Source organism: Coloeus monedula, assembly GCF_965178545.1.
Source record: "Coloeus monedula genome assembly, chromosome: 12".
NCBI classification, from domain to species: Eukaryota; Metazoa; Chordata; class Aves; order Passeriformes; family Corvidae; genus Coloeus; species Coloeus monedula.
In genome coordinates, this window is record NC_138792.1 from 8,914,044 (window position 1) to 8,938,635 (window position 24,592).

The window sequence follows — 24,592 nt, forward strand, 5'->3', positions numbered from 1 at the left end:
GTCTGGGGATCCACTGGTGCAACATGCCAGTGTTGGTATTAGCAAGGGTTTTACCCTCACAGTCTGGCACAAATAGGTTTTAGCTAAAATAGTGTTAGAAGAACACTATAAATGCTCTGTTACTCTGGAATGAAGCTAAACACTAGGACACACCTATCAAATAAAAATATTTGGAAGCCAGAAAACTGCCAGGAAAGGGCAATTAATACAGTTATTCTTGAAGATCCAAAATAAATCTTAACTAGGATCTCATGCCTTGCATCCTTAAATGTTGCCATATATTTTTCTTTTTTTCTTTTTCCTTTTATCTTTCTTTTTTCTTTTCTTTTGAGCTCACTATCTTGGTAAACATACTTACAACTGTAGGAACTGAACCTGAAAATTTTAGCCCAGAAATCTTAAAGATAAATGTTGCATATAACTAATGTTTATAGTCTAGGAGCAGTCACCAAAGGATTTATGAATATTAGATCCTGTGAAAGACTGAAGTGCCAAAAACCTCCAGATCCCTGAGCCAGATATGTTTTCCTGCAGTGCATGAGACTGAAAGCAGTGTCTGCCTGTGTCAGCGGGGACCTGCCTCAGGCAGTTCAGCGTGGAGCTGCAGAGCCTGTGGGTCTGTACTTGCCTGAGCCCTGTGGTCCTTGAGCTCTTCTGAATGTAGTATCTTTGCCTTTTTGAAAAACTGAGTTTGTGTAACTTTAGAAATGAGGCCCAGAGAGAAGGGGTGTCTAGTGACCCAGGTGTGTGTGTGCGGTTCAATTCCCTTTTCTCCTTCCAAGAGGGTGCTCATCACTCGATTGCTGGCTGTCAGTGTGCTTTGCACCACTTACCGTCCCTCTTGATGCTTGTGCCTATAGAAGATAGATTGTTACACTGGGATAAGAGACCAGGAGAAAAGTAGCATGAGTTTGTTGCTCAGTGGGTAGGGCTAGCCTGGAAATAGATTTAAATCATCTCAGGCAGAGGAAGCAATCCGAACTGTATAGAAGGCACTATCACTCCTAAGTTTTGAAAGCAGCTGTATCTGTGTGTCATGAGGAATGTGATGCTGTGTGAGCCTATTGGAACAAGCCTTGCAAAGGATTTAGATCTCCAGCTCCTGTTGTGTAGAACAGTCATTTGTATCTGAACTGGGCACCCAAATGCCAGTTCCATTAAACTGAAAACCAGAACTGCTGAAACACACAACTCTGGAATGCTGATGCCCTTGGGAACTTTGAGCCAAGAAGCTCACTGTTAACACAATGTATTCCATGTCAGGCAGCAACAGGGTAAGTTTCCAGGATTTTTTTTTTTTTAGCTTAAGTGGAATTCAGACACCCAAGATTTCATTGCTCAGGTCTTAACATCTGTTTTAGCATTCTGATGACATTAATGCAACTTCTTTTTACTTCTGATGTGCAAAATCAGTTCCTTTAAACACTGCAATGTACTGGCCATGATTATTGCTCTTGGTGCTCAGGAAGCAGGCTGGCCAACACTATTTCTGGAGAAGGCTGCTATGGTTCTGAACTGTGTGGACACATAGCATTACTGGTGGTTGACTGGAAAGCTCTTACTTTGACAATTGCTTTAGCCCATTTCCTAATTAGTTTTGCAAAATAGGTTGGATAAATCTAGATTATATTCTTTTTATACTTAAATTTTTGTACAGTATAACTAGATAATAAAAGAAATTTGGTTAACTTTAAAGGCCAAATCTTCTGCTATTCACAGAGTGCCTGTGTAATAGACCTTTTTCAATCCACCCCAGTGGCTCACAATACAAATGCCTGTTTAAGTTTTAGTCATGCTTCTATGTTAATTCAATGACAACAATTTTTGTATAAAGGGGTCCAAAGGTGACGAAGAAAACTCCATTAAATAACTCTAGGCTATTTCTTCTTTTTCTGCTTCTTGCTTCTCATCATTTTCAGGTGTTGCAGGAGCTGCTGTTTCATCAACACTTGGATATTCATTTGTTGCATTGCTCGATGGAACTGTGGTTGCTGGAATGTTTTCTTCGTTGGGTACCTGAGCATAGTCTGCATTGGATTGTTTCTGAACCATTTCTCTGCAGGAAGACAGGATTAGGATTGTGATCTTGCATGTTGAAATCCCATGTACACTAGCGTCTTTCAAAAGAATGAATCTTTGTATTTGCTATCTGAACAGTAACCCCCCCTGTTATTACAACTGTTCCAAGATTGTGTGAAAAGGTTACAGCACCACTGGTGCTGAGACAGAAAGAGTGACAGCATATTAGCTAGTAAGACATCTGCATCGCTGGTTTAAGTGATCCCATTAGAATAAAATGGATTTTAGTATGTTTAAATGCTTTGCCAGGGAAGTGGAATGGGAAACTGAGCACTGGCAAACAGTGTCTGAGGAGGGATAGCAAAACTCACTGCTTGGTGTGAGCTTTCTGGGAAATTCCATGCAGATCTGGTGTCCCATTGAAGTGCATAAAAAGTAGAGTTCAGTCAGAAAAGAATTATGAAAAGACTGAAATCTAGAAAAGTATTATAAAATATATTTAGTCTTTTAGAAAAGACAGAAATCTAGAAAAATATTTTTAGTAACAGGTATTAATTCCATTTATCTTATCAAAACCATAATAAACCAACTCCCAGTATTGAAGCACTTTCACATGGTAAAAAATATCAGATGCTAGTGGATTAGTTCAATGTAGTAAGATTTATTAGGATCCAAGTACAAAACTAGATGTTAATGCTACATCAATTGAAAGCAGAGATCATGCATGCATGACTGATCACTGGTCTGGGTTAGTAGAATTCCATATTAGGAAGTCTTAGACCTGTGCTACAGGGAAGTCACATCTTTTTCTGGCCTCAACTGCATGTAGTTATTTAGCATTTAACATCAAGGGGCTAAATACAGTCTATATAGTGCATGAGATTATCCCTATTCTGAAGATTTGGCAGTTTAAGGGAAAAATGAGCAACCAAATCACAGAGAAAAAAACATCTCCAGGGCAGGATCAAAATGGTCCTTCTGGGCTCCATTCTGTTGTCTAAAGCCTGCAGTTTCCTGCAGTTTGAGATTCCTTGAGTATCCCAAGTGTGTGTCCTGTAATTTCAGGTACCACTGAACTGAGCCCTCTGTGTTTAAATCCCAGTAAATTTGCTGAGGTGACCCTTAGCTGCTGTTTCTTTTTTTACTTCCTCCACCTGCTTTTAACAGACCTCATTAACTTTAAATATAAAGAGCTGATTTTAGAACTTGACACTTTAGCTTGTGTTGTTCAAAAATATTTGTTTCACTGTTTTAGATACTGCTAAGTGGTAGCTGCCTGTTAAAACAGGGAAGAGGGCAATGGCAACTTCTGTTACACGAGCAACAGGTAAAAAGTCCCCCAAAAGCAGATGTTCACTCTGAAAGTTTTCTCAAAACTTGTATTATGCATTTTACTTTAGTTCTGGATTATCAGCAGTACTTTACAGAAATAATTGTCTTAAAATGAAGCAAACAGAAATTCTTACTGCATCGCATTATTTGGTGACTTCCTATTTTTTGCCTTCTTGGTCAAGACCCAGACGATAATGCAAATTATAGCAGCTGCCAGAATTGCTCCAATCAATGCTCCAGCAACAATACCACCATCTGAATCTGGAAAGAAAAAAAAAGATTACTTGACTTTTTTAACAGTAGTAGTAGCAAAATCCCATGGAAATTTCGTGCAGGAGCCTTTAGCAGAAAGAAAGGATTGGATTCAAAGAACTCTTTCTAGGACGATGGCCAAAGATTCTCTAGGAAAGTGAGAGCTCTGTCCTTGTGTGGTCTTTGCTGCCTCCTTTCTCATTGGGTATCTCCCTATCCGAACAAACTCTCTGTTCATGCCTGGCTAAGGGAAACATCAAGCTGTAACATGGACAACAGGTAAAAGCCTTTGCTTTTCAGTCACTGCAAACATGTACTGAAATCCAGGTTGCCTTTATTTCTGTCTTTCAGCTAGTGGTCACATCTACAGTGCCCCAGTCCTTGTACTACCACATTTCAGTGATGGTTGTAATTTCTGGGGTAGAGAGACCTCAGTGGGACTGTTGGCTGGAAGAAATTGCTCAAAACTCCATGTCTATCTGTTGTCAGTAAAGGCTCTGCAGTCAAAACCAGGTCCACCTCCTGCTCCTTGCAGCAAATTAAGGTGGGGATGTTAAATCAGTTTTCTAGGTCAGTGTAAACTCTGGGCATGCCTGGATGAAAACTCTGGAGCTCTCCAAATCTTGTTATATTCTTACTTGGAAAACAAAATAAAAAATCTAAGCTTCAAAGTTGTTAGAGAATTTTCTTGCAAGCTGTGGATATCCTCCATCAAAGATGTGATTACTTTGATGCATTCCACTTACGTTTTGCTGTTAGGTCAAGCTCACAGGTGCTGTTCCCCAGGAGGTTGCTGGCTACGCACTGATAGTAGCCAGTTTCAAAGGTGGTGAGGTTGCCAATGTAAAGGATGCCAGAGTTTGGATCTGTGACAAGCAGGGAGCAGGTACACATTACTATTTGTATTCTGTAGAGGCAAACAGTTCTCTGTAGTGGGTAACACAGAGCTATTCAGATATTAGACAAAGGGTTCACCAATTATGGATTTATTTGTGTGGGTTTTTATATTCTTTAAATATAAAACATTTACCTTCCTCTAAAACTGCTCCAGTGGATTCTGTGGGGGGGTATTAGAAGCCCCTACTCTGCCAATCAGTCTGGCTGATGTTTTACCCACCGTGATACTGTGGTTGTCTGTGTAACTCCACAAATGAACATGCAACAGGTACAGAAAATTTTTGGGAGGGAAGGATGTGCTGGTACTTGAATGACAAATTGATTCAACTAAATTCACTCAAAATTTCAAGGGAAGAGAGATGCAAAGGCATAAATATTTCTCCTATTTTAACAATTTAAAGGCATAGACAGGACTTCAACTTTTTTTATTAAACAGAAAAAGCGTCCTGTGTTTTTGACAGCTGTCAGTCTATTTGAGTAAGTAAAAATATGATTCTGTGACATTGACCATTGGAAGAGGAGGAAAAATTTTAATTAGAAATTAAAATTTGAAATGCTGGAATTTTGGATCTTGAACATGGTATGGTAGTCCTGTAGTTACATACTGAATTGTTCTGTCACAGGCTTGAGGGTGTTCTCATCGACTTTGTACCAGCGGTAGGTGGGGCGAGGCAACCCCTCTTCACAGTTGCATAGGAGGTAGATGAGATGGCCTTTTTCAGGTGTTCCTTCTACTTTGCAGAAAGGCTTTGATGGTTTGACTGTAAAATAAGAACAGACACATCGTGTGTGGGTACCCAGGGCTGCAAACATTGCCTCAAGCTCTGGTACCGTGCTGCTCTGAGCAAAGAATTGAACCCCATCTACAGATTTCCATCCAAGAGCAGAGTCTTGCTTATGGAACTGACCAAAGCCTCTTCCATAAAAAAATTGAGTAATATTAAATATATGTACATGGCCTAGGATACAGTTTTATTATCTTCCATTTGCATACTAACTGTTATTAGGGGGGCATTGAAACAAAGACTATCAATTATTTTCATTATGATGGGCCACTCACTATTCACCACACACCATTCTGCCACAGACCAGAATAATTTTCTTTAGAGACATGGCAGGAGCTTTCCACAGAGAAGGAAAGGATCAAGGCCCAATTCTTTCAGTTATTACAGTTGTGAAGGAAATTAATCAGCTATAGTTTTGGTAAAAAATATATCTGTTTTTATATAATGTCCTCACTTTGCACAAAAGGGAAGATTCTGTCTTTACTCACACCCATTGTTTTTCGTTTCCTGCCTACAGATATGCTTTTGTGGTTCTTTAGAGCACTGTCAGGGAAACTACCAGCAATGAACACAGCCCAACCAACAACTTCTCTTGGTTTTCATGTGAAAAGTGCAGTCTTTTACTCAACTGCTCCAAGATTTACTATGTATTTTGAAAATTTTAGATGAGAATTATCAGTGGTACTTTGATTTTTCAGGGAATGAGTTTACATGTATCTTCTTCTTATCCCTGAGAAGTAGGCAAGTGAGGCTGTAATCATGTTCCCATATGTTTGTGATTTGTCACTCTGACCAGGTATGAATTCTCAAGATAAAAGGAATTATTAGACATTGTTAGTACAATGTCTAGTACTCTTACTAGGAAATAAAATATCTCATTCCACTGCTTTTCATCCTTTCTGTTCTGCCAGTTCATGGTTGAACTATTGCTTTCTTCCATGCAAAACAGACTTTGTACTACTTTCATCCAACACATACTAAGTTTCTAGAGCTTTTGGGAGCTGATGTGAGCCAGAATGCTTGGGTTGTGCTGCTGCCTCTCCCTAGATTTACACAAGTCATCATGATCAACATGAGGTAAAATTAGTGAAGTTTTGGACTGTGCTGGGGCTGCATGTAATGGTTTCAGTGAGAAGTTGTCACTCCCAGCTGAAAGGGTGTTTTATTTTAATCAAAACTAGTATCACTTTGTTTTCCAGTATGAAAAGTGGAGTGAAGTTGGGTAATTCCAGCCACCCTCTTACCTGCTTACATAAGGTAAGTTTTTGAGAGCACAGAGTGACTCTGAAGGCCAGTGGTGGGAGAAGGAGATTTGGCTGCAGTTCAGGCAAAGGCAGCTGTGGAGTGGAACCAGGTCAGCTGTAGCTGGAAGCTAGAGGGCACCCAGGCTCTGCCTGCCTCCGAAGCCCTTGGAAACACTCTGCAGCAGTGACTCAGGGAGCTTCTCCCTGCATCACGGGCCTTGTTTACCACAGCCTGTCATTCCCTCTGGCCCTATGTATTTTGAGCTGTGAATTCAGTGTTTCATAACACGGGAAGGGAACGACAACACAGCAACAGAGAGGGAAGGCGCTTACCCAGCACACTGACAATCACAGATTTTTGACTCTGTCCAGCATCACCCAGAGGGCTGAAAACTTCACAGGTGTAGGAACCAGTGTCTGAGGGCTGCATGTTGGAGATTGTTATTGATGCATTCCCTGGACTTGTTGAAGCTGTTATCCTGTTCTTAAATGCTCCATAGGAGTAAGACTGGCCTCCCGAATAATAATAGATCTGTGATAAAGAAACAATTGTTAGTTTAAGAACAAAAGATCTTCTTGCTGCTTTGTTCCATACTCAGAATATATTTGATTTCCAATTAAAGCCAAGCAATGTCACCCCCTTTCTTGCCTCCTCCCCCAAGAAAGCAGAAATGAAAACATGGTACATTTGAATACATATTTCTAAAGGTTCTTAAAAGACAAGCTTTTCTGAAATGGCATTTTTTGCTGTGTAATTGACAGTAGCTAAAGCTTTGTGGATACTCCAAGCACAGACTGATGCATTTGTGAAAACAAAGGTGAGACCATTGACCATCATATGACAATTCTATGAAAAAATGCTGTCATGCACAGTGAGTAATGGTATTAAGTGAAGCATTGATAATTTGTGGTATCATCAATAAGCTGCTCAGTAGAAGATTATGACAAGGATGGACCTGTCATTGGTAAAAGTGGGTGGTTGCAGAGCTTTCCAAATACAGAATCTGGCAAACAGAGAACTGAAATGAATTCACAAGCCAAAGGTCTAAGCAAACAAGGCACCTGATCTGTTGGCAGTAAATTTGAAAGCCATAAGGATGCAGTACAAGAACAGAGCAGAGTCATCACACATGCAATTAGAGCAGCCATGCTGTTCTTATTTGTGTCACCAGTGTTGGAGGCTGTGTCATGGACTGTCTTGGCTTTTTGAATTTATACCAGGGAGGAAGTAAAGAATACCTGTTGGCCTCAGTGTTTGGAGGGGTTCCTATTTGGGATCAAGAAGTTCCCCTTTTACTAAGTAATAAAAAAATGTTTTGCCAAATGATAGACATAGCAAGGATAAATGTTTCTAAGGAATGTAACATTTCCTCCCGAGTAAAAATTGCTGATTTAACATTGACTGATTTCACTGATTTCAGTAGCATTGACTGCTCTTAGCAGCACTGTGGAGTAGAAGTGGCCTCATAAACCTGAACTTTTTGTCTGCTGATGGAAAGGAGAGGTAGAATTGTGGAGCCTGGATGGTAGTCCGAGCCTTGGGCCCTGAGTCTGTTCAGGAACTGCAGTATCTCATATGCTCTGGGGTAAATATAATTGTTCTCAAGGAGTACCTGCCCTCTGTCCAATCTAACTGCTCTGAAACCAAGACCTCAAAGAACAAAGAAGTGGAAAACTATGATTCATTAATTGTTTTTCTGAGGTGTTAATGGTATTGTTGTATAAAAGTGACAGTATTTGGGATGGGCAATATGTTCTCCCAGGGTCTACATGCACAAACTAGGCAAAGTGAACAGTTCAGCACACTCAGTCATTTGTTTATACTGGTGAGAGGTGACCATATAGAATTACAGGTTGTGACCCATATTGATCTAACATTGTTCTTACAGGCAGTATTCCAGAATCATCAGTGTAAATGTATTTACTGAAGTTGAACTAACAGTATGCTTTTTAATGGAAACAGTGGGAAAATGCTTGTAGAAAAAAGCTTCACAGACTCCTCTTCACAGGCCATTCTTACTTGACTAGTATAAAAATTTCCTTTTGGTAAAAGTTCTCTGCCTTTTAGGGATACTGCAGATCCCCAGGCGAGAAGTATAATTTGCTTTACTTTGCAGATCAACTGATTGCATTTTGAATTAAGAATATTTATTCTTAATTCTATTTATCCTCCCTGATATGGTGTTGACTGAAGTCTTTAAGAAATGTTATCTAAAAGCCTTTATTAGCTTAAGGCAAGGTACACCCCAAAACTGTCAGAGCAGGACTGGTTTATGCAAAGATACGGCTTTGAAATGAAGGTCAGAACCCAGGTTGCACAACACCAGGAGCTCCAGGACTGCAGCTTGGCCCCATCTCAAGTGCAATTTTGCATACTCCTCAGCCAGACTTTATCTTTCCCTGCCCCAGGTTTACAAACACCAGGTACAATTGATGCAGGGCTCTGAACACCAAAGCATTCCCAAGGTGTGGAACCTTGGTACTGCAGTGGGGAAGCATAAGAATGTCCAGGGTTAGCTTGGTGTCAGACCTGGTTAGAAAGTCTGCTGAAGCTGGATACTCCTCCCAGTTTCCATTGTGTGCATGCAATACCACCAGTTTTAAACCTGATTTTATGCTTTGCAAATGTCTAGAGACGGAACTCTCTTACAAAACCGGAGTCTGGATGGAGACACTGTATTCCCTGCAGAAGGAGAGTGTTCAAAATAGGGAGTTTGGTTTAAACAAATCGCTCATCAAAAACGTTGTCTGCCTGGAATTACAAAACCACATTGGGCACATTAGTCTCGGTCTACATTTATCTGAGCAATAGCAGAGTATTATTTATCACTGTTTCTTTCAGGAGTCTGAAGTTACAAGAACAGTGACTTCTGACTTCACACTCTTCTGGCTGATGTCCCTGGATAGCTCTCAGCAGTGGTGGGCTGGATTTCCATCTCCTCTCCATCAACTGCACCTGTTGGAGTAGGGCAGTGAAAGGGGTTCCATCAGCTCTTTACACTGATGTGAAATTAAGCTCTACAGTGAATTAAATGAAGTAATGTGTGTCCTGCTGCAGCATGAGAGGAGTGGTAGGCCCATCACACCCTATTAAAAGCTTGATTGCTGGAAAAAGGGGCTAATTTCTACTCAATGTACCTACCTCAGAGTGATCTGGGATTTTTTGTCAGAGTAAAGAGTAGAAGAAGGGGTCCACTGAATGCTTATTTAGCCACAGCATATCTTCCTGGAATAAGACTGGCACTGCAAGTCTTAAATGCAGTCAGGGCATGTCAGTAAACACTGTAGAGGAGCAAGTGCACCTCCATATATTTGACCTGGAGTGAGGTGAATTATGTGCTTAAGTCCTCCCTGTGTTCTCTCTTTCTGATTCAATGAATGCAGAGAAAATATTTTGTGTACACTGTTAAAACTGAGGCAGGTGTCAACACAGCAGAGACTATTTCTTCTCTTCATGGATTCAAACAGAGTATTTCTGGGTTATTTTTTTTTCAACCATGAACATAAAGGCAGTGAAACATTCTCAGGCAATGCATTCAGTTCCTCTGCAGGCTCCTGCCTGTTCTCTGTTCTCTCCTGTTTGATGCTTATCTCACTGGCTCTGGAGTTCATTGCCTGAAGGAAGGTGGTAATCACCAAAAAGGCTGAATAACGTTCTGATTAATTACTGAGTGTATATCTTGTCCCAGAGGTATGATTGGATTGTGTACACAGGAAATTTCATTTAAGAGGAATATGTTTCAGTTAATTGGCTGTGAATTCATAGCCCATTTTAAACAATACACTCAAAATGAGTATTTTAAACCCTAGTTCAAAGTGGTTTTATGCTGTCCTTCAAAAGGTGGTTTGTGGCTTTCAGAAAACTGAAATGAAAATTTTTGCAAAAGTGTTTCTGTTCCAATTCATAAGTAAAAAACTTGTTTTCTGTTTAACATATGGAAAACTTTCTGGTTTTGGGCAACTGATAGCTAATGTTTCCTCCTACAGACACACATCTCCTTGACATTTCTTTCCATTTTACCTAAAACGTGTGTAAGGGAAAACTGTATATTTAGTCAATGGTAGACTTTTTCTGGAAACCTTTTTAATCTGGTGTGATAAAGATATCTTAAGTGCACCATCTCGAATGCAAAAAAACCGACAAAAACCCAAACCAAAAGAAATTTGCTGTGCTTCCCTTAAAAAAAAAAAAAGCTTTTAATGTCCTTAAGCGAATGAAGTTGATGATTTACCAGAGTAGAAACAATACTGAGGGTGCATTAATGCTTGTTGCTCCTTCTTACCAGCTAGTTTGTTCAGGCAAGTTATTATATAATGGTGCCTTTTCACATTTCATGGAAGCAGCTGCCTGGGTGACTAAGGAAACAACTGACAGAAAGAGGAGCAGAGATTATCTCTCCTAAATCTGTTGTCCCTCATAACTTCCTAATCTGAGACACCTGTTTCTGCTAAACAGCAAAGCTGCCCAGAAGACATCTCCCTGACCTTAGAAAGGGTCGCAGCTCAATTGGTTCCTCAACCTGTGGGCTGGGCAGTGCCCTGCTGTCTCCAGCCAGCCATCCTTCCAGGCTTTCTGAGGCAGTGCTGTGGTTACTCTTCATGTCCACTGGCAGTTTCTTCTAGAGTGATGGTGTGGAAAGTATTTGCCTGCAGAGGAAGCAGGCAGCAGAGCTGATGTTGAGCTGAGGACTTCCAAAGGCTGCCAGATGTTTGGCAGAGTGTGAGGAACCCACCCACAGGTTTTCTTTGTACAACTTCTATAGAAAGATCTTCCTTAGGGTGTGAAGGGGGTGTGTGAAGAAGCAGGCAGGAAACTGGAAGAAACATGTCTCCCTCTGCTGTTCTTCTTCTTCTTAGGACAGGACAAATATATATCAGAATTTGCGTAAATATGTGTCTTTCAGATGGCTTCGGATGGACTCATTCATAAGTTCTAGGTCAATACTCTTCCATCCCCATCTCCCAGAGTCACTGAATCACAGTGCTGTACATGCCTAGTACTTATGGATATCAAAGTTATGAGATTACTTGAAGGTTCATTACAAAGTGTCCTGCTTAATCTGCACAGATTCCTGACTCCCTGACTGGGGGCAGTTTCAGGACATGACCTCTTCTCCAGTACCTGTCTTTCCTCCCCCAGCCTCTTCTCCCTTTCCCCCACCAGCACATGTAAAGCTCTAGCATCCTGTTGGATGATGTTTTTCTGATGGATTCGGCGTGTGACTCACAGTATTTGCCCGGAGAGCTGGAAAGCTCCAGTGTCCAGAGGGCCCTGTCATCGGGTTGGTTTGTCATTTTCTGTTTGACATTTTCCCAAGCTACTAGAAAATGGAGGATATTTATGACTTTCCTGGTTTGAGATCATGATCTCTTTTTGAATTCTGAGGACAGACAGAATTTATAAAATAACAACAAGGGAAAAAAATATTCATCACTCCCTTAAGCATCTTACCATCTAATTAGAGAACAAATGCTGCATACTCAGAGCGTTAATGAAGGCCCAAAGCTCAGATTCTGAACTCAGCTAGCTAAGAAAGCAAATGCTCACGCATGTGTTGGTTTCTTCAGCATGTGTCACATGCCTGGGTCTGGGCCCAAATCCCTTATTTCATCCACAGCTTCTTTTCACACATTTTTGTCTAAACTCTGATCTGCCAGAAGGTAGTAGGGATATAATGTCCTGCCTTGCTGGGATTTTTGCATGAGAATTAAGGATATTAACAATGACTAGAAGCGTCTTGTCACAATAGCGCATTGATAGAAGCAGAAAGGGAGGGAGTCAGAAGCCTTTAGAGGATTAATCATTCAGCAGCTTTAACTGATGCAAATACATTGGAGGAGCAGCTTTCATGTTCTCACAGTATCATTCTTGTGGCTGAACTATCAGAGTGAATAATTCCTACAGTGCATCAAGCACAAACATGTTTTCTTAGTGCATTTGGTGTGACTGCTCTTCAGCAGTTATTATTAGACCTCAGTTTACATTGGGCTGTACCCTGTACTTCATGGTGGGACAGGAATCCTGCAGCCAAAGCGAGTTTGGAATGGATTACAGCTGGAATGCTGAGCTGACAGCTGAGAGGAAGCTGGTTCAGCTCAGTGTCAAGATCTGTCACATCTCAAAATGTTTTTATATTCTAGAAAGGAGATTCAGCATGATTATTTTTTCCTATGTAAATATGTAGCCCCAAGATTGGGCTATCCAGTCTTGCTCGCATTCAGCCCAGAGGCTCCTGGTGGGTGCACACACCCTTCAGATACCCTTTGGGTAGAATATTCCTGAAGGTGCCGGTTCAGCCACCTAGAATAGGTGTGGGGAAGAAACCCCAACACAACAGCTACTTCCAAAATAATTTTGACAGAGAAAAATGAAATAAAAAATAGGGTGAGTTAAAAATTCTGAATGATGCATCCGATTCAACTTATTTCAGTCATGTGCTGGTTTTGAGATTTCAACACAGAATATGAACACAGGTTTCAGAGTAGCACAAATCTAGTAGAAGCTATTTAGCTCTTTTTTCCCCCTTAATATTATGGGGATTGTTTTCTTACCTTGTATCTCCAGCTACATCTTCCCCGTGCATCTGTCACATACACCGTCTTTTGACAAAGACTGACTGACTTTTCATCCATACTCAGAATACCATGACACGGGGAATGCTGTATTTGAGTAAAAATGTGCTGATCTGAGAGTTAAATGAGACTTTAAATGTTCCCCCAAAATCAAAGAGCCACTCCTCCACACAGCTCCCCACCTACCATCCGTGCTGATCACAAGGGCAGGGTGCCTCATGCTCTGTGTATTGTGCAGAAAGTATCTCAGGCCTTGTCAACTGCAAGATGCAATAGGAGCTTATTCCTAAGATTTACTTAAAATTAGGCAAACTAAGATTGAAGTCTAATGTTTGCTCCAAGCACCCCAGTTACAATCTGATTATTTTCTGTTTGGCTGTACTTCCCTTTGTGATAACCACAGGCAGGCCACCATAGTCCCACTGACATCCAGAGTCACTCCCACTGCACTGACATGACAACAGCATCTCCATTCCTCTGCATTGGACGTGTTGCCTCTGCTTTCCATGAAGCTGTTCCTTACAGTGCCTGCTCAGTCATCTAAGTGCTAGATAAAACTCAGTTTTAAAAAATCACCTCTAGGCAAAAAGAAATGCTTATGTATGAGAGAGGCCCTTTCCAGGAAGTTTTCCTGTACTGCCTCAGGAGGTGCTTCACACAGGCTCATCTTTCCCATGGGCTGGAATGGATTGCTCTGCTCCCAAGCTGGTGTCCCCTGCAGCACTGACAGCCTCTGCAACACAGGATCTCAGGTGTCTTGTGGCTGAAAGTGTGTGAAGGTGTCCCCCGAACTGCTCAGACTACATGGAGGGGAATTCGCTCTTTCAAATGCTTTTATGGAAACCCCACACATACAGGGCTGGCTGGCCTCTGGCTCTCCCACGTGGTAGCCCAGTGCCCACAGCTGTGCCTTGCTTTGTGCTGGGCAGCAGAGTTGTGCTGGCATTGGGACTACTGATAATCTGAATTTGGGGTGTCAGGGTGGAAGGACCCAGCACATCTGTGCTCAGATCACTCTTCTTGCCTCTTTCCTCCTTTGGGCTTTCTCTCCCTGTCCCCTGTTGCTGACCAATGTGCCACAAGCTCGCTTTTTTTTTAGAGAACGTTTTCATAAGAAGTCTGTCAATAATTCTGTTTTGCCTACAAGTAACAGGCATCCATGATCTTTACTCTCATAGTGAATTTAAAATTTCAATCTTGGTTAGCCAGGTCTTGTCCCTGATCATTTCACTGACTTCAGCTGTGGGTGGCCTGGGCTGGAGGCTCAAGGTGTGGCCCTGGTTAGGTTCAGGAGTTGTATTTAGCTTTGCAAGGCTGTAGCCGCGCCTGTGAAGAGTCAACAAAGGCTTCAGCTTTCAAACATTTACTTAGGTGCCTTACACTGGGGCCAGCCAAGTGACTCAGAGCACGAAATGAAGCAGAGATGTAGGTCTTAGCAGGAGATGAGGCTTTACCTTATGAACCAGGCCAGGCTGTGATGTACCCTGGGTAAGCAGAATAAATAGTGTTAGCCTCAGTTTGTCTAGACGTAAAATAGAGATCGCTCAGTATTGGAAAGTTCTCAAGATCTTTGGCTGGGAGTCATTATTTAAAACTTAAATTTAATATTAAAGGACATGCTGCTAAGGGCTAAATGGCAAGAAGAAAAAGTTAAAAATATGCATGGCATCCTATTTTCCATGATTTTATACTTGCATCATTAAGTTCAAGTGAGGGAAATTACTTCTACTAGAGAAACTTCTCAGGAAAAGAGCAGAGTTAGGCTCAACTAGTAAAAAAGGTCTATATTCACACATCTTGTAAAGTTGTGCTGTCTTCAAAACAGTGCTGTGAACACCTGGCTCTGTTTGCTGCCTCCCTTTTCATCGTGCTGCCTGTGAGCAGCCTGGCTGTGGTGTAACTGCCGTGGTCAGAGCTGGCGAGCACCTGCGGCAGCACTGGGGAGGGTGGGCAAGGCAGAACAGGGCATGAAAACACCAGAACAAGCAGCAAAAGACAAAACCAACCTCACAGAGGCTGTGCTGGGAGGCAGATCTGCATCAGCAGCAGGTCTGCAAAGTAATGAAAAGCACAGCCTCCCCTTGAGGCAAGGTAAAACCTGTTGCTGAATGCTTAGGGACATTAAATTAACGCTGGCACTGGTCCTGATCCTGGCCTTACTGATTCCACTCCAGCCAGGACTGTACCTGAGCTTATGGATCTCAGAACACTGCAAAATCTGTACGTAAGTGGCAGTGTAAAATAAAGGGGTACCCATGGCCTCTGCTTATTGTATGTTATGTCCTAAAATCTAGTAATAAAAGCCAAAACTTCTTAATGGTATAGATTTGCCTTAATTACATGTAACATTCATAAATGTATATAATATTCACAGCTTGCTCTTTTATTTGTTGCCACTGTAGAGAGAAAGGGCCATGTTCTCAATTGTTTAAATAAACAGTATTTATTAAAATCAATAATTTTTTCCACACGTATTTGTTATAGAGAATATCTCCTCTGCTTAATCTTTTTATTTTGAGTGTACTGCCCATGTGAATAATGTGGTAATCAAGACAGCTAACATTTAGTAAGATGTCAGGAATATTTTAAAATGTAGTAGGTGGGAGAAGATGTATTTTCTGTAATTTTTCACAAAAGTTGTAAGTCTCCTGTCTTCAAAATACTTAGCAGAACTTTCCAATTTTCAAGAATGGAATTTGAAAATGTTATCCAATTAGTTGCTGAAAAAATTGGCAAATTTTGAATAGAGCCAGAATTTTCAACAAATTTTTCAGGACAAAAATATGTTATTTCTAAGGAAGTGTTTGGTTTTTTACGGATCTGTTAGAAGAATCTAAATGTCTCATAAAATTAAATTATTTCATTCCACTTAAAATGCAAGCTATTGTTCTGGTGCTCGGTAAGATACGGTGCCAGTCTTTCCAATATAGTTGGGTTTGTCATCTTACCAGCATATTAAATATATTTTTGAATTGCACATTAGTATTGTTTTACCTGAACATTGAAAGCCAAAGCTGGCAACCTCCTCCATTGCCATGCATATGTTTCCTACTTGGAACAAAATATGAAACTTAATTCAGCTATGTGCCAAGCCACCAGGGCAAAGCCAGGTTTGTAGAGAGATTATATTTTTGTTTAAACTTGTAGAAGAAAAACATGTGGGCTTTCAGGCTCCCAGTCCTTTCTGAAAACCTAGAAGAGTCACCAGCCTGAAATAGAAATACCAACCTCATTCAGAGGGAGGGTGAAAATCCAACTTTATATTCAGCTGTGTTGTGCGATTTCTTAAACCATATTTTCCACAAGTAATCACAGTCCTTTCTTCCCAGTGTTCACATTAACAGCATTAATTTTATTGTGAATAGGTTCAAAATTATAAGGAATTGCCAGGTGGTGGTAAAAGGATATAGGATTAAGTAATATAAGAATGAATGAGTTGCTGAAAGCATTTCAAAAAGAGCAGTGCCCCAGTCCTGCACCCTCCAGGGGCACCAGCAGACTGCAGGGAGCAAAGGGAACCCTCTGAGCCTCACTGAGCGTGCCAGCCCACGATAACTGGAGCTGCAGTGAGAGGAGATGGTGCCTTGGTGCTCAGGGAGAACAGGATTGGCACTAAACCATGGCCTTTCCAGATCGAACTGACTTTATGTCAAGAGAAGGCAAATCATCCATCACAAATGCAGCCATTACAAACGTGCTGCGGTGTGAAAGTGAATTTGCCATGAAATTAGTTTCAGATGGGGAAATCCAGCTGCAGTTTTCCCCAGCAGTGTTTCTTATAGACCTTTTAGGCACAGCTTTCCCATTGCCTGCAGTGAGAGCTGCAGAAGCCAGGAGGGAGCACTGGAGGGATTGATCCATAAGGTTTCCCTGACATTTGGTAGTCTTGCATCAGTTAGTTCTTGTTGAGCGTATTCTGAACCACCCACAGAATTTTATGATTATAATTCTCAGGGGGTATTTTTCTCATCATTACTCACAGTTTACAAATGGTTTTCCCCTCCTGGATCTCTTGAAACTGTGTGATTCTCCCTCTAAACTACTTATAGCTGCAATCTGCTTATTTCTCTTGATTGTGACCAGAAAAATGTATGGCATTTAGGGTGTTGCAATATGGGAAATTAGATGCAAATAGAACAGAAAGACTCTAACCAAACCTGGAGAAGACAAGCTTGATCTTATGTCAGTACTGTACTTCCCACCTGAATGAGCAATTAAAATTTAAGATGTAACATACTGGATCAAAATAATAATATATTGTACAAAATGCAATTTAGGAAACCTGCAGCTACCACCCTTTCAGGAATAGTTCTTAATTTAATAAAATAGTTATAACTTGAGGAAAGCAAACAATGAGTAACAACTACTCACACAATTAATCAGGCAAGGTGTGCATACATCAGTCTGGCATTCAGCTAGAGTCAGAATTTGGGATGGGCCCAGAGTTTGTACTTAGCACTGATACAGGCATAATCTGTGGCTGTGATATACTGCAGGAGAGTGAGCAGTTCTGTCTTAGGTTAAATTGTAATTTCTTACATATTGGCTATTGCTGTTCAATGCCAAATACGTTACAACCTGCACATTCTGCAAATTACAGCTAATTCTGTGTAATTGATAAACCAGATAGAGGGTACAACTCTATCAGCAATGGCAAACCTCCTACTGTAATATTAGGAAACTTGTGAACATGACAAAAATATCCTGAGTGTGGACTGTGACACTCCTCTAAGTCAAATCTCTTTACATCAACTCTCAGCTGTCACACCAGGCAGGAGGATTGAACTTTCAGAAGAAAAATGCTGGCAACAGGATAAAAACAATGGGAAATGATCATCCCACAAGCACAAGCCTGACACCAGGGCATGGAAAAGGAATCCCAGTTGTCTTCAAGGATTCAGCAACACTTGTAATCAGGATTTCTTCTTACAAAGGAAGGAGTTGCTGACTGCTCAGGGTCAGGACTGAGCTGATGGGAACTCATACCTTGTGTGTTATGCTGGGAATGAAATTCATGGGTTCATTTCCCCACCAAAACATAAGATTAATGGGTAGCTCTTGAAGTTTGGGCAGTAGTGTGAGTACATATAGGCAGTTACAGAGCCCATCCCTGACTCCTTCCAGGCAGACCAGGCTGCTCTGCAAGGTCTTTACAGCCACGTGAGAGGCTCAGGCAGTGGTTAGAGCAAGTCACTGCCTGCTATTGATGTCCTTCCCAATCCTATCTGTGCTGACACTCCAGCCTACAACACCGTCTCATTATACCCCCAGAGTAAGATATTGTTTGGCTCTGCAGCCTCTTGGGGTCTCAGGAAGGGCAGGGACCATTTGCCCTTGACCTGTAATTGTTCTGTTTCCACAGTGACAGCCATGGGATGCTGTGAAATACCAATGCAAGTTTGCTGTGGCAGATTTCCTGCTGTGATGACTTTCTGCAGAATGCTGCCAACACTCCTGCTGCTCATTTTGTGCCCACAGTCCACTGTCATGCACAGCACCTCTTACTGATCTGCCAAAAGGCAACTGCAGTGCCTGAGTTAAGAGTTCTCATTTGACCCTTAAATGGGGAACAACACATTGTCATAGGCAAGGGCGTCTCACCAGGAAAGCAGCTTTCACAATGGCAGGAAATATCTGCCAGACAAGAGAAAAGGGAGCTGGTCCAGGGGCTGCAGCGCTTGTGTGGTTTTTGGACACCTGGTCTTTGCTTCACGCTTCCTGTGTGACTTGGAGCAAGTGGTTTGAGCATCTGAACCACTTTTGTACTTTCTCATCAGTTTGTGACGGTGTTCAGGCATGTCAGTGGGAACCAGGAGCCTAGATAATTTGTTCATCTGCCCCTAAATTTTGCTGCACCCCAGTCCTTAGTATCTAGGGTAGGAACCCCAACATTACCTGGTCTGTAGTAAGGATAACCCTATCAAAGGTAACAAGACTCTTTGAGGACTTAGGGATATCTTAAATACAATTTCATAGTAATAAGAAATAAATATCTTACGGTATGCAGCTGGCTCTCTTTGGCACTGTAAAAACTCCACTGAATAAAGAAATTTCCCAGCGGTGCAGGACTGGTGTATGTGCAGAGGAGGGTTGCGTTTCCACCTGTCGTGACATTCACTGTCTTCTCAGGGACGGTCACCACAACCCCGCTGGCATGGCCTGTGGGCAGTAAGTGTTGTGAGGAGAGATCAGCTGGGGCTCGCCCTGGGAGCCGTGCAGGAGTGCCTTACTCGCTGTGTGACTGAAGAAAGCTGTAGGATATATCTGGCCGTTCTCCTTTTCAGCACAGTTTCCCTCAGGCTTTGTGTGGAAATTTCAGTGATAACAAGCTGTGGCTGGGTAAAAGCTAGCAAGCAAATAAATCCCCCAGAACACCTCTGCTCTTTACAACAAATAATGTTCTTAAAAAGCAAAGTTCCTAAACCCATACTTGTTCTTGTTTGCTGATACTCATATTCTCACTAAGAGTCAGTGGTTAAACTGAACCTTTCTTCTGCACTCACAGTGTTTTCCTGTGCTTGCACTCTCATTCACAGCTGTGTCTACCCATCTCTTACACCTTTCTTGCCCCTTTTGGCCTTTTTACAGTTATTTCTTTAGATGTCTGATCTCCTTTACATACACCCTCACCTCAGGCTGGAGCCCAGCAGCTTTTCTCTGCTTTTCTTTTGTGAATTACTTTGCTTTTGTTTCGGTTTCTAAGGGCTTACCTCCAGAAGCTGGGGTTTTTTTCTAACACTATTACATTGGAAAAATAAAACTAAACTTTTTGGAGCTGCTTTTACTATGTGGGTTGTACAGAGTTCTTTGATAACTCAATCAACCCTTTGTGTTGTGCTCAAAGCAGAAAGGGAGCAAACACAACTTGTGAGCCCTTCCCATAGTTTTCTGGTCACACTTGACTACATGATCATAGTAATTAAAGGAATCAAGCACCACCTTACAGTATTTATCTGTTTCTATCCTCTGTGTAAATTACTAGCCATGATGGCACATGACAGCAAAGCTGGAGCTGTCAGAAAAATAAGTCTGAATTTCAGGGTTTTGGTAGGTCACTGAGTCCAGATTCAAAGCTAAGGTCTAAAGATTCAGATGGAGAATGTATTTCTTTTGAATGGCATGGAAAACGTAAGTCTTTTGGAGCTTTCAATGCAAAAGAGACAAGGTGAGAATTTCATGTTACAATAATTTTCATGTGGGTTTATTGCATATATTAATGATAGAGACAAAAGATGTGAAATATTTTTCCCAATGCAGGATCTGTGCATCTTATGTTTGGGTACTGCTTTTGAGAGTTTAAGCAGAACCTGAAGCAATACCAAAGAGTATTTTGCTGAAATTAACAACCCTATGTGAGAAAACACTGTTTATGAAAAGAAACAATCTATTTTGTCTTTTTTTTAATGTAAATATTGCAAATTCATAAGTTAGTACAGTATGCAAACCTATCTGAACTCTTTGCGTACTGTTTTCTGTGTTTGATGGCTTCAACAGTAAAAGCTTACTGCAAGGAAGAACGGAATAATATACTTTCTGTATTGGTGGTGGCTAGAATGGAAATTAATGGGTTTAAACTACAACAAGATTTATATTGTATGTGAAGACAGTGTCACAGGAATGGCTGGAGACCGACCTAAATGTGTCAAACCTGCCTTGGGGAAAGAGGGCATCCCAGGCTGGCTGTGAGTCCTACTTGTCTTGTGAGTTCACAGCAGCTTAATCCTTACTGAGATCTAATATGAATGCTGTGCCATATTACTTTAGGTGTCTCAGTTCACTGTTCTCAGCTTTAAGAATTAGTGTTGGCCAGAGGATGACAGTTTCTTGTCACAGTTTACATGTTATTTATTTTCTGCTCTTTGCAGGGTTAAAGTACCGTCTTTCAACACAATGTTATTCTACTGAAAACATCAATTTTCCAGTCATCTGCTCCACATATTTACTTTATCATTCTCTGGTTTTGGAGTCAGGAGTGCCACAGAGTCTGACTGTTACAAGCTTTTCCCAAAGAAATTGATTTTAGCAGAAACGACTCCACAAAGCATTCTAGGTTCCATAAAACTATTTTGAAGAAAAACATTTAATTGAAAAGATCTTCACTCAAGTAAAAACATACTGTCAAAACCTATCAAACTGACATTGTCCAGTGAGGCTGTCTAAAGCCAATACTAATTGCAAGATTCATACATACAGGCCTTTTGGTTTAATTTTTTAAAAGTGCACAAATAAGAAATAACTCAGTGAAAACAGCTAGTGTGATCAGGACCATAACTTGTTAAAAATGGTTGATCCATGTCTTTACTCATCAATATTATAGTGAGACTGTTCCCTTCCCACAGAGAAAGTCATTGCAGATAATTAGCAATCTCCCACTTCCACTGAAGTCCTTTGCAGTTTTCAACATTCATTAAATTAATCCAAGTTCGCTGATCTTTTCTGAGCCATGACAGAAACCCACAGTCAGTGGTGCCCATCAATATGAACACATTGCTAGTCTTAAATCCAGAATTTTCAAATTAGAGGGCATTGCTTTGAAAATTATTGGTACCTACCCTGAATTACTTTTCATATCTAAGGAAGAATCTGTTGAGTGTATATGTGTGTGAGAGTTAGAACACTGAAACTCCAGGAGCAACTACTTAAAATATTTCTGTGGCACCCAAACCAGATAATTCCATCTGGAAAAGGAGATGCTTTCATTTTCTGTAGTGGATACAGGGGCTGTTCATCTCCATGGAGCATTAGACTTAAAGTGACTGCTTCTGTATGTATTAGAAATAAAGCTCAGCACAATGAAATGCCCTCGAAACATGAATAATATATAGTTTTTACTATACCACGAAATCCCTAGATTCCACAAAGTATTATGTCCTCATTTAATTTCAGGGAAATCTAAAGATTATTTGCATGCTTAAAGCTAAGCATCCCCCCCAAATTTTTTGGTGGTTGAGGGACTGAGGCATCATTTTCTAGTCCTATTATCAAGGGGAGACAAAAGCCAAATATGGAAAAACCTGACCTTGAAACACTTGAAAGACCTGAACTCTCCAGACAAGAGCTCTTTGCCTCTTCTTGACATCAGAGCAAAGCATTAATCTACCAAAGCCAAAATTCTGTTCTTGAGCAAAAACCTCTTACCAGGCAGGGGTCAGTTTGTGGATTTCCATAAAATGGTCTGGCAGTATAGCCACGATTTTCATTCCATCCTGAAATAATTAATCTCGAATGTTCTCCTAGTTTGCCAGTCAGGTTCACCTGCTCTCTTACTTCAAGTTCCTTTGTCCCAGTGCTATTTCAATCAGTTTGTTATTCTTACCTGCAAGGACAGCTAGAATTGGAAATATCTTCAGCATTGTCACACACACCTCCTCGATGCTGGGAGAGAAAAGAGATCAGGTGCTGCTTCTGGCTTCTGCTGAAACTCAACTGTTTTATTTTTTGAGGTAGGTTTTTTGTTTTCCTTATCAGCTGCGTTTCAACACGTCAGTGAGCTGTTTCATTCTCCTTTATCACGCCTGCCTTTCTCTGACTAGTGGTGTGACTGTTCACTTGAAACCATTTTGTGGGGTTTGAGCAACTGAGTGTTTTGTTAATAATAAACCTTTGAATCAGAGGAGCCCAAATTCTCCCACTTTTGCCAGGGCCCTGCAGTATTTGCCTACCTAAGTACTTCCACTGAGTACAAGAAAAGTGTTTGTGGGGCTATTTAACAGCCAATCTGATTACTAGTTGGAGTCAGGCCTAATATGAATAATCTTTATTTCCCATTAATTCTGTAATTTCCTTTTAAAAATGAGCATATGTAGATAATACATTGTCAGTACATTTTCAATTCAAAACATGTATCTTATACAGTTTTATACAGAATGGTTACATTGGACACATGATTGCCTTGGAATTTTCATACTGCACTCATCAATAAGATAACATATCGAAATAAAGATCAAATAAAAGTTATCTTCTGAACTGTTAATGAAATCTGTTTCATCTAGTTTTAATCCATGAAGCTGGATGTTACTAATCAAAAAAGGGACAAGGTGAATATGTTGGTTTTTATTTAAATGTTAATACTGGATTTATATAGTGAAAAAGCAGTGGATGAAGGTTAGAACTTGAAGAACTAATTAGGATAACTTAAATTTCTCTGTCCTTACTGGTTTCAGAACACATTCTCTGAAGCTCATTAGGAACTGAGGGTGTTCAGCTTCCTGCAGGAGCCAGATTTGCTTTTTGTGCTGTGTCATTTGGCTGAGGCTGATTCAGAGCCCTGAGCTGTGATGGGAGTAGCTGGCTCTGGCACAGCCACGGGGAGTGAGTGCCTCACATAGCAGAGGGCAGCATTGCCTTGTACATGTGTGCCTGCACCTGGGACCAAGGCAAGTAACATGGCCAGGGACTTTTTTCTGTGCTTGTTGAAAACATGGGACTAGTTCATGCCTGATGATCCCATCTTTATAGTGGCAGGAAGGGCAGCCACTTCCTCTGTGGCAGGAGTCATGCTGCAGCATGGGAAGCCCTTTTGGAAGGTGGGGTTCAGCATCTGGCCATGTGTGGTTGGAGGGGAAAGGTATGACCACGCTCTTCCTCATCTCTCATGTGATGTGGTGGTAGATTCTTCAGCAAAGAAGTCAAGTTACTGGTTGCATTTGTTACTACTGGGATCAGGTTTATGGACTATTTTATTCTGCCACATATTTCTGCACATGGCAGATGCCTGAATAATCTCTGGGCAGATGGCAGAGTTTGATGATATTTTTATATGAGCTGTCTCCAACAGTTTTGGAGATGTCTCCTTCTTAGTTCTGACTGTCAGCATTTCACACAGCATTCCCATAAAGAGGGCAGTGCCTGTCTTTAAATGATGGGAAGGGCAAGTCTTGGAACTGTTAAATGTCTTGTCCAAGAATCACAGGAGAGTCCAAAAAGGAATATGTACATTGAAAGACTGAAATTCAAATTCAGATTTCTTCCAAAAGTTGAAAAGCACTTAGATTCACCTTCACTGAGGAAGCATGGAGGGATCACAAGCACACATGAAAAGTTCTCACTGGCTGTTCCCAAAGCCTAAAATGGGAGCTGCTGCTGATTTCCAGCCATTTAGCTGTGGATGAGTGCAAACGATCTGAACATGAGACAACCTACAGATACATTTCAGTGATTGCCTGTGGCAGCTCCATAATACCCAGGAGTCTGACAAGTAGCTCACAGAGCCCCGATCCTTTGCAAAACCAGCAATTTTCAAGAAGATGCATAAAACCACTGCTACCCTGCTGAGTAAACTGGCACGTGCATGATCCTGTATCTTTACCACGACATCAGTGTATCCTCTAATTCCCTCTCATCTATCAACCCCAAAGTTCTTTCTCTGGCATTTAAAACCCCCTCAGCTAATACGTATTTTTGCTCGTTACATTCACTTTTTGCCAATTAAGGCTTTGAAAAATGACAGAACTACATTCCTGGAGGGTGAAATGCTCAGTTTGACCATAG

The 24,592-nt window shown here is 41.1% G+C and overlaps 1 protein-coding gene across 1 annotated transcript; it reads right to left on the reverse strand.

The window, feature by feature from the left end:
- Window positions 1-1,872: 1,872 nt before the first annotated feature.
- VSIG1 (V-set and immunoglobulin domain containing 1) lies at window positions 1,873-22,455 on the reverse strand (the record flags this gene model as incomplete). Its single annotated transcript, XM_082289314.1, has 8 exons — window positions 1,873-2,056; window positions 3,486-3,612; window positions 4,350-4,469; window positions 5,106-5,261; window positions 6,863-7,061; window positions 13,082-13,189; window positions 19,101-19,261; window positions 22,419-22,455. The coding sequence occupies 8 exons, from the start codon at window positions 22,453-22,455 to the stop codon at window positions 1,873-1,875; spliced, it is 1,092 nt and encodes a 363-aa protein (XP_082145440.1).
- Between the last annotated feature and the right edge of the window lie 2,137 nt (window positions 22,456-24,592).